The 10501-nt window shown below is 44.8% G+C and overlaps 1 protein-coding gene across 1 annotated transcript; it reads left to right on the top strand.

Annotated features, from left to right (window-relative positions):
* The first annotated feature begins 447 nt into the window (after positions 1–447).
* Positions 448–9885, top strand: LOC144104808 (uncharacterized). Its single transcript, XM_077638003.1, has 8 exons — positions 448–637; positions 1067–1161; positions 1851–1976; positions 2982–3104; positions 4423–4566; positions 6576–6659; positions 7895–8110; positions 9635–9885. Exons 2-8 carry the CDS (start codon positions 1135–1137, stop codon positions 9782–9784), a joined length of 870 nt encoding a protein of 289 aa, XP_077494129.1. The 5' UTR covers positions 448–637; positions 1067–1134; the 3' UTR covers positions 9785–9885.
* Positions 9886–10501: the final 616 nt, after the last annotated feature.

The raw sequence follows: 10501 nt of genomic DNA, 5'->3' as shown, positions 1-10501 counted from the left end.
TATTATTATTAAATTTTCACAATAATTTCTTACTTCACTGCGACAATGGTGATAGCAGTCAGTGCTTTGGGTCAATTTTTCATTGACAGGTCAATATGTTAACTCTAAAAGCCGCCGCGACAAAAAAAAAAATTCTCTGTGCTTTTTTGGTTTGTTTCAGTCGTTGGTTTCGGTATCGGGTTTTCGGTGTGGCTTCCTTGAAAAGTAGGAAGAGTAGTTCTAAATCGTAAAACAAAACAATCTGGCTCTGAAGCTATCTAAAAAGCAGCAAGAAATACTGCCATAAGATATTGATATTGTTCGGAGAAAATTTTTTCGCACTCAACATATCGCAGCTAGACAAGCAAGAGAGGAGTAAGTTTTTAACTGGACTCCACTAATGGCGAGTAGAGACATAAAGTGACTTGCGGCGTTTTTGAGTACTATTTTACGACGCGCGATAGCTGGGATGGCCCAGGAACACGTCTCTTTATGGGTGGTGGCTGCAGCAGCAGCCGCCGATGAGCTCAAAGTGACGGAGTCCTCTACGCACTCGTTCTGTTCCTGCTCGAGAACGATGCGTCTTAGCTGCACTGCCACGCTGTACTGAAGGAGCGTTGGCCGTCTCCAGCGGAACGTCTCGGCCCGCTTCGAAGCCGTAAGTGTTCGCCTGACTGGATCCCGGTAGAAGTGTTTCCCACCGATCGAGTTTCGTAAGATGGGGGGATTTCCTACTTTCTGAACGCAGAGTTTCGGCAGTACCTGCGCGATTACTTCAATCGGCGTCGCACTTGACCATTTGTGCGTGACATCCCGTCGCATTTGGCAGCATTTTTGGCGGACCAGCAATCGTGATTCGGCATCGAGCCCGCCTGTTCTCTACGCGCGAGATATTGACAGATTTGACAATCGTATTTCGACCCTTGCAGTTAGTTTAGAGAAGTGCGTTTGCTGTCAAAAGCGGCGTTTGGTTTCTGCTACGTTGCGCTTGGACTCCTTTCGGAGATTGTGTGACTAAATCACCAGCCAGGAAAGCATGAACTTTCGTCTCGTATCTTAAAAAACTTCTCATTCATTGCTTGCGCAGGCTTGCACGGAAAGGAGCGGCACTGGTCTGGTGGCGAGCCGTGTTTCGGAACCATGACGTAGCCAGAGATGAGTACCATGAAGTGTGTATGCCAGGTGAGAGCTTTTTTTATTTTTATGATCACGCTAAAATCTTTGGCCTGCATGATAAGCAAGTGCGCTCGTGTCAAGGCTATACCCTCCCGCAGTTAATTCAGGGTCGCACCGCGAGTAGAGCTCGAAGGGTGATACGAAAACCAGATGGCAGTGGCCCATTGTCATTACTTTGCCCTTCGCACTGAATTGCCTTTGTGTGAAGTGGCTCATCGTTGTGAAAAACTGGGTTTCACATTGCGAAAAAAAAATGAAGACACTGTGTGTCGCAAGAAACAGCATTCGCCGTCGCTACTAGTGCGTGCGCATGGCATATACTTCACAATTTCACTTAGCCAATAGGTTAGAAGTGTTAGTATGCAATAGCATGCCCCATTTACTTCTGTCCACACCTGTACTTAGTGCAGGAGGAATAAGGATATGCATGAACATTATAGATATATGAGCTGCCTGTTCTTTATGATTAAATAACTAATAAAGCAATGCTGGTGCCAAAGACCGCATCTGGAGAATAGAATGTTCTCGATTTTGTGAAGAGGTGAGCAGGTCAAGGAGCTTCTATGTTCAAGAGTCATGATAATAGGCCCAACTCTGTGTATGGAGACCATATTCTACGAATTTTTTAAATGTTAGTGCTTGACGTGGTCTGCTGTGATTAGTAAAAAATGGTGTGGTCCTGCCCATTACCCCAGGAGTGCGGCTGCGTATGCGAGAGCTGTGTGAGCGGCAGCAACAGCCTGCACCTCCACCAGGAGATCGAGGCTCTGAAGCGGCAGCTTCTGGAGCGTGACTGTCACATTGTGCGCATGGAGACACAGGTGAACATGCTCTTTCCCATGCAACATTGTATTGTCTTTGGTTTATTTCCATGTCACAAGCACCGAACAAAATTTTTCTCTTGTGTTCAGTCCAAATGTTAGTGCAAGACTACGTATAGTGGCAGTGTTTGGTTCAGGACGTGTTACTTTTTAGCTCAGCTCATGGGGTAGCACAGGTAAGTATATGAGACAAGCACTCATCCCGCCTACTTTTTTGGGCTATAGCATGTGTTGTGCTAAAAAAGCAGACTGTCCTGAGCTATGCGTAATGTTAGTGCTCGACTTTCACAGTTTTCTATTTCTTATCTACACCACATGAACTGTACAAAGACTTTTTTATCCGAAGTACGAGATTTGGTTTTATCGGCACCTGTGTTCTTAGTTGTAGAGGTACCCATTTTGTTCTTGTTGAATTTAAGCTGTTTTTCGCTACTTCGCAGAGCAAAATATCTTATTTGGCAAAGTGGGATTCCATGAAGCTTGCCTCATGAATTTTTCATTGTTTTCTGAAGCAGGAGTCGTTGCTCAACTATATTGAACCTTATTCTTAGTTCCAGATTTCGTTTCTATTCGTGGAATCCAACGTGGGACAGTGTCGGCCGCAAATATGTATTACCGTTTGCGTCCAGCAAGATGAAATGCCACTGTAGAATTTGAATGAAGTTCTTTTCTGTATTTGTTTAGCCGCTTCTCTGATTTTGCTCACAAACATAAATAAAAGAATCTTAAAGTGCTGAGTTTCTTGTGCTAGAAAGAACTGCAACACGCATGCTTAATCACGTGGTTTCAACATTGCAGGTGGTATTTACTGCTCTGTATGTGAGGAGAAACACAAGTATGCCTGCTGTCACACTGAAGAGAATGTAGAATGCCATGTGGATGCTGGCTTTAGGCAGCTGCAATTTTTTAGAGAAACTCCAGGTGTTGCGATATTGGGTCTGTCAGGCAGGCTGCCTTTTTCCATTGCACTGCATGCTTACACCCGTCGATGTGCTTGTGGTGCAGGTTCTGGAGGGCCCGCCACAAGGCCGACCCCCCGAGCCCCCGCCTCCCGGCGCCCCCTGCCGGCAAGAAGCCTGCCAAGACAGGTGGCAGCGGCTGCAGGACGGATACCGTAAGCTGCAGAAGGTGGGCACAAGCACTCCTTCAACCACTGGGCGCTGATGACCAATTCTTCACCATTTTTTCTGTCTTATCTTTGATTTACTGCATGAGCAGTATAGTACTCTTTCGGCAAAAAACGCTGCGGTCCCTGTCTGGCTATCTATGTGCGCGTGCATGTGCGTGTGCGTGCCTGCATGGTGACTCCTTTGGAGCATCTTCTGGTGTGTGCAACTTCGGGCACCCATTGGTAAAAATGATTCTCACATCTGCAAGCCTGCACCCACTATAGTCGGATACAACTTAAGTCTGCAGTGAAGCTCCGCCCACATTCAGGACCAGCGCGCACAGAATTCCTCCACGACAAAAATGTAAGCCGTTGTTAAAACTTCTCTTGTCACCTAAACAAGAAGCTAACCATGATAAAAAAGTTATAAGCTCTAGAATTTTGATACCTGGCTTGTTTAATAAAGTCAAATATTAAAAAGCTGATTTTGTTCACTTTTGTGACTGGCTAGCGGAGTAATACAGTACGCCGCGGACCGTGGCCCAGTGTTAACAACTGCTGTTTTTTTTAAGTTGTATCCTACTACAGAAGCTCACGATGAAATCAAAATCAAAGATGCATTGGGAAGGTGATCAATGTAAAATGAAATGTACAACCAATACTTTGAGGCAGATTTGTCCCATTACATCGCATGATCACCTGTGCATATCTTTTTTTTTACCAACTAGAAAATGTCTGTCTTACTCATTGCTAATTTCTTGACTGAAAGTCAAGTCACCTATCACAGTTTAGTATTTGAACAGAACTTAGAGCGGGTAATTTATTTGTGTATTTATTTTGCTTAGACAAGCACTCTTGCATTTCAATTTTTAGTGACAGATTTGCATACAGAGGTGTGATGGCTGCCTGCATGCCAAATCTACTTTGTCTCGCGTACAGTGCATGTGTTTTCGCAGATTATAATGGCAGGAGTGTTAGATGTAGTGAATAACGCTCCTGCCTAATGTCAGTGCAGAACCTGCATGTGACCTTCTACTTGAAACAGACCATTCTGCGTGGCTGTTTATTAGTTGTCTGTGTAATGAATGCACTCCCATAATAAATGCACCCTCTGCATTAGTTGTTAGATTTTGAGGAAATTTTAAGGTCACGCAGTACAAATTCTAGCTTGCATGCTAACGCACCTCCCAAATGAGCAGTGATTTCTTTACCAAAAATGTGCATCCATCATACAGATAAGTAAAGTATATTTTTAGCTTCAGGAATGCCATACCAAACAGCCCGAACTTCCACTTTTGAGGCCCTGGAGTCACAGCTCACCATGGGCCTTGTGTGTAGGTGAATCAAGGCCTGGAGGACAAGCTGCTTCGGGTGGTGGACCGCTGTGAGACGGAGAAGAACGCACTCAGCCGCGACCTGCAGGAACTGACAGCGCGGCTTGTGGATGCGCAGCTGGCCTTGGCACAGCTGCGTGAGGAGAATGTGAGTGTGCAGCCATGTGTTTGTGCTTGGTACTCTAGGTTCTGGAGCTGTGCAGCCGTTCATTGACTGGCTGATTGAGTGCGCATGGTCAGTTTACTGGATGGACCTTAAACTGGCAGCTGAGTGGAAAAGCACATGAAAGCAGTATGTGAATTGGATATGCTGCTGCAACATTGGCTTCTGGCACAGCTCAAGTCAGGTTATCTATTTCTTCTGCCTGAGAAAGCTTTGTGAGTCCCACAAGTGTCTAGTTGTACTACATGCTTGTCATGGGGGAACAGTGCTAGCATTAACGTTTTAAGATCTACCACTCAAGCGAGAAGGGAAATATTAGTGTGCCGGCGATGAATGCCATTTCATCCAGTATTTGAAATTTTGCAAAATGTTCTATTTGGTGCAGTAGTCGGCGAGTTATATGTACAGAGAATGAGATCATTTCTACCTGTGTACTGTATCACATCATTTTTTTATTCAACAAAATGGGTTCAGCTTTCTTTGGAAACTAGACATTAGCGCATAGTTTCTGCCTAAACATGAGGTACTCTTTCCTTCATTAAGTGCAGCACTTACCAAATTAAATTTCACTATGGTTAAGTGACGTAAACTAACTGCAGAAGATATCTTTTTGAGTGTGAAAAAAATAGGATCGAAGCTGCATTGAGTCAGTGGGAGTGTTTCTTTGCTTCCTTGCATCCCGATTGTTAAAGAGCAAGCAGCTGTGTGAACACCTGTTGCTGTGCGCTGCCACCTGGCCCTTTGTCAGCACTTGCGACAGAACCGTCACTCGCCAGAACAGTCGTTGACCAGCGACATCTGAAAAGAGCTGTCTTCTGCTTGAAAATGATAATAAAAGCAGTGCAAAGGACATCGTGAACAAATGGTGTTCATAGTGTTTTAGCTGTGTGTGGGTATTTTAGCATCCACTGTTATTGCCTTTTTCCTTTTTTTTTTTTGTGTGTGTGTGTGTGTACACTCCCGAGCAATATTCTGAGTGTTGTCTTACTATTTCTGTGACTGCGCCCCACACTTTAGGCTGTGGGCTGCTGCCACGCATGTGACTTAAGAGTCGTGATAGAGTTGTGTACTTGGCATCTTTTAATACTCAGAAGTGTTTTGATTGACAGTGGTTTGATAGTTGCTGGTCACACATGCAGGATAATAGTTAGTTTGCATTTAAATTGATAGCTGCTTCACAGACCATTGAGATGCCCATTATGGCAGAGGGGCTTCCTTATATTTAGCAGAACTCCTGTGCCTCAAAGAGCTGAGTACAATTTTCTTGGCACTGTGTCATTAAGCGTGTGGTGGCAGGGATTATGCAGTTGTGGATTGGATGTGAAGGCAGCGTTGTATATTGTTCAACTTACCATGTACACATACAGTACAACCTCGAGGATACATTTAAAAAAATGGGGTAAAGCATATTATTTGGGAAAATGTATGATCCAAACCGCTGATCTTGAGAAATGTAGCTGTTGAATTTATTGACCACTGCGCTTCATTAAAATGTTGATTAGCATTTTTCTGCACAAGGTCTGAACAGCTTCTGTCCTAATCCATGCTGCTGTGTGGCGATTCTGATATGGCTAATATTGGCATTCCAAGAGTGTTGTCTTGGTGAGAAGGAAGATCATCACTTTAAACACCTGAAATGAGGTGCCCATCACATTACTGTGTATCTAACCATTTTGCTTTTGTTCCAGTCGAAAATTGGTTTTTGTTGGAACAAAAATATTTGTTGCACTCTGGATCACAGAAAGTTGATCCTAGGGCAGTTTGATGACATGTTTATCAGATAAGCATTGTGGAGATAAGTGTCAAATTGAGAGCTCGTGTGTGCTTGATGGATTGGCCATTTAAAGCTGTAGAGACAGGACAGAGTGGAAGTAGAGACATCATTCACGATGCATCCAGCTTGCTTGTTACATAACTTTTACATAACTTGGCTGCTGTGTTTAGAACATGTTGCGACAACTAAGAGCTAACTCAAAATAACCAACACTTTGCAGGAGCAGTACCGGAACGACTGCAGCGTGGCCGTGCAGCTATTGCAGTGCAAGCCTTCCAACTTTGTAGCCTCCAAGTACAGCACTGTAAGATTGCCTCGCTATGTTAGTTAGTTGGTCGGCACTTTGTTTCCGTTTTGGCAGCTCTGTTGTATGCAGGCACCGAATTATGTTAGAAGTTTTGCCCGCATTGTGTATTTAGGACCACTTCGTCTAAAACTTGGCATTATTGAGATGCCGTATATGGCAGTCCAGAGGCTGCTGGTAGTGTGAGAGAGTTTGTGCATGGGTTCAGTTTGTAACTCCTATTATGATACATTGCTTCCAGTACTCGTGGCCGGCGTACGTCGTTGTCCGTTCAATGCACTCTTCAGAAGTTGTGCAGGATAACCTCTTACTGCTCGCCTATTCCATACAAGTAGAGGGATGTGCGAATCGCTGTGTAACGTGCTGGGTTCGGTTCATTTCATTTTTCATTTCATTTTTATTTCCTTAAAGACCCCTGTAGGGGGTTTTACATAAGGGGCGGGGTTAACATGAGGAAGCAAAACATTTTTTCATGATGACAGGTGGGCTGTAATTTTTTCTAGGAAGGTTGATGGACAGGTGATGGCTGCAACTTCGTGGGGAAGGTCGTTCCAGTCGCTTGCTGTTTGGAGGAAAAATGACTTGGAAAATGTAGTCGTACGGGCACGTTGGCGTAAAACTTTCAGCGGATGACCAATGCGGTGAGACGTGCGTGATGGTGGTGCGCAGATGTATTCATACAGATGTATTCGCAGATGTATGGCTGCTGTTTGAGCTGGGAATAAAATTTGTGAAATAGGCACAGGCTAGAAATATGGCGACAGAGGGAAAAACTATAATTGGGACTGTAGCTTGAGAGATGAAACACTAATATAGGACGAGTATGAGCGGTAAATGAAACGGGCGACTCTGTTTTGCACGTCTCCTAATCAATCAATCAACTGTTATTGTTCAGGTTGTCTTTTCTGCAACTTTCTTTCAACTCGTCTACATGGCAAATAATGCTTGCTAGTTGTATGCTTTACTGAAACGTGCAAAACCACTTCACATCTGCTTTTTGCTGTTTCCATTAAGTACGACAGTGTTTTGACAGACGCATTGCTATTTGTGTCATTGCCCTTTTGGAGCACTGCCTCTGTGCCACAGCATTTGTGTGAATGGAGTGTTAGTTCCTTTCATGCACATTTTTCATGTTTTCAAGGTCATGCATTAGTGTTGTTTGCAAGAATCTTTCTCTTTATTCTTTTGTTCTTCCACAATAAGTGCTTACGTGTTGAATCTACCATGTACCGCAGCTTCCCAATGAACTCCAAGAGAAAGTGCGCAACCACTTGGGAAGTCGGGCGCAACGCACTCCGCCCGAAGCACGGGTGATTAGGGTGCCCATGCCCACCTTCCCGCCCACAGCTATGGTGTACTCAGTGTCACCTGAGGACACGGCGCCTGCACAACAGCAGCAGGACGGCAACGGCCCCTTGCCCGACTACATCAGTGCTGCTGTCATGGCCAAGGTTTGTTGCAGCCTGCTTCTGCTTGCCCTGTGCTTTAATTCTGTTTTTTTGGGTCGACATTGGAGGTAGTTTTCATGTTTGTTGCCGAAACCGGTGGAAAGAGTATTGTGTGGTGCATTCCAATTTGAAACTGTGCCTCCAAGGACGAGTGTTCCATTATACTCCACGACAACTTTTTTGCCAGTGAAGTGGAGGGTAGGGAGCCGAAACATGCACTCTCTTCCTACACAGTGGAAAGTAATCCCGGGTTGTGGTTAATAGTTCCGTCTTATAACATGGCATCTTGTTATTATTCGTTATATAAACACAACTTTCAACGTTGAAAGGTAAGGAAAAAATAGTGTTCTTGATTAAGACAAATTTGCTAGGCAATTGTAGTCCCAAGAAGCTTCAGTAGATGGGGCCAGCTGCTCCAGCAATGAAATGAAGTTACCACTAGGAGTGCAATGCGACAGGCTGCCAGGCACTCTGCCATGCTGCCGAACTGTTTGGTGGGATGACATATTTATAGGCACTCTGTCCCTGTAGCCTTCCTTTCACTGCCAGGAAAAGCTGTCGCCAAGTATAGTGTTTTGTAGGAAAGGGGCACTGATGCAGCTGCATGGACTGGTAGCATCTGGTGTTATGACGTAGAAGCTTCCCATAATCTGCATCACCAAGCACATTATACAGCACCTGCATATGCTTAAATTGTCAATTCAACACTCTTTGTTGTAGACCGCTGCGAATATTCGATAATTTTAAACATCCAGTTGAATTGTAAAGTATTCGATATTCGGTTCTATCAGAATGTTTGGTATTCGAAATCTTGAAGCATTCGTCTCAAGCAAATAACATTTCTGGGCTCTTGCTTTGTGTGGTTCCGGTTCGATATACCTCCTGTGCAATGGCACCACGGTGCCATTGCACAGGATGGCACCAGATGGCACCAGCATGCTACTGGCTCCAAGTCGCTAAAAATGTCTGCAAGACTATGCCACGGTACAACTAAGTCCTATTGCATGGCTCCACCTCGCTAAAGGAGTATGGTGCTTTGAAATCTTGAGCTTTAGGGGATCGTTTGTCAAAGCTTTTGTAAACTGAAAATTACTGTATCTTCAAATATGTAATGGGACATGTAGTACTGTGTCAGTTCCACAAAGTGAATGAATGGGTATTGCAAGCTTCTCCCTGCACTGACAGCCACCCCACAGCATCACAGCTGAGGCACGCTTTAACCTTGCTCGTGATGTCAGCAGCATTGCTACTCTAGATGTCAGTGCTGGAGGACCACAATATGCACATGCACACACATCGTCTTTTTCCACAGTGTTCAGAGTACACCAGTGAGCTGTTTATGTGTGGATCTGTTCTAGTGGTTTCTCAACCTAGGCATGTCTAAGGCATGCAATTGCTAAAAATAATGTGGACAAGTGTCCGCCAAACATGACTTTTGGCCAGTACAATCACAGGCATTTTCTTCTCTGCTATGAATTGTGCCGGGAGAAGGAATGTCCACAGGAGTCTGTTGCTTCCCACACGCAGGTGCTGGAAGAACGTGCTCGCGAGCGAAGACGATCCCACCCTTCCAAGGGAACCCAGGCCTCCCTATGTTGCAGCACTCGGTCTTCCAGTCAGTACTGTGCCGGTGATGGTGCAGTGCACCAACAGCGCACCACAGAGACACTCATTTGAAAAAAAAAAAAAGGAAAATGGCTTTCCACACCCCAACAGAGGAACTTGTGTTGAGCTAGTATTACGCTATTTATTTGCCAGAAATAAAAGTGCACAGAGTCTTTCCTGTGGGCTGGAGTGGTCTTTGCAAAAAGACTCTACGCTGCCCTATTTTCAGCAGTTGTGGGTTTGCTGTCCACCTCCCAGGTTTGGCTGCACGCGTCCGTGGCTGACACAGCGAGATTCAATTTGTGGTGAAAGTCTGCGACTTGGGAAGAAGTTGCAGTACAAGTGCTTGAAGTTCATCAGCAAGAGCAGCCCAACTACACCCACTGCAAGACGGAGCTCTCTCCCATACCTCATCAATTAACCTTCTCCTGTGCCAGCTGCAGCCACCTTATCCCTGCAAACTTCCTAATCTTACCCACCCGCTGACTTCCTGTCGCCCTGCTACACTTGCACTCTCTTTGAATCCACTCCATTGCCCTTAACAACCATCGGTTCTCTCTGTATTACATGCACTGCCATTTCTTCTGGATTCTGATCAGGATGACATTGACTTGCATCTGTTCCCCAACACGCTTTAGTCTCTTCTTGTCTCTCAACATTACACATGTCATATTCCTTTCCATAGCTTGCTGCGTTATCCTCAGTTTAAGCTAAACCCTTCTTATGTCCACGTTTCTGCCCCATAGGTAAGTACCAGTAAGACAAAACTGTTATATAGTTTCCTTTTGA

Source organism: Amblyomma americanum, chromosome 9 (genome assembly GCF_052857255.1).
Source record: "Amblyomma americanum isolate KBUSLIRL-KWMA chromosome 9, ASM5285725v1, whole genome shotgun sequence".
Taxonomy (NCBI): Eukaryota; Metazoa; Arthropoda; class Arachnida; order Ixodida; family Ixodidae; genus Amblyomma; species Amblyomma americanum.
The sequence above is the reverse complement of the archived record's forward strand: the minus strand, read 5'-3'. Positions and strand labels throughout refer to the sequence as shown.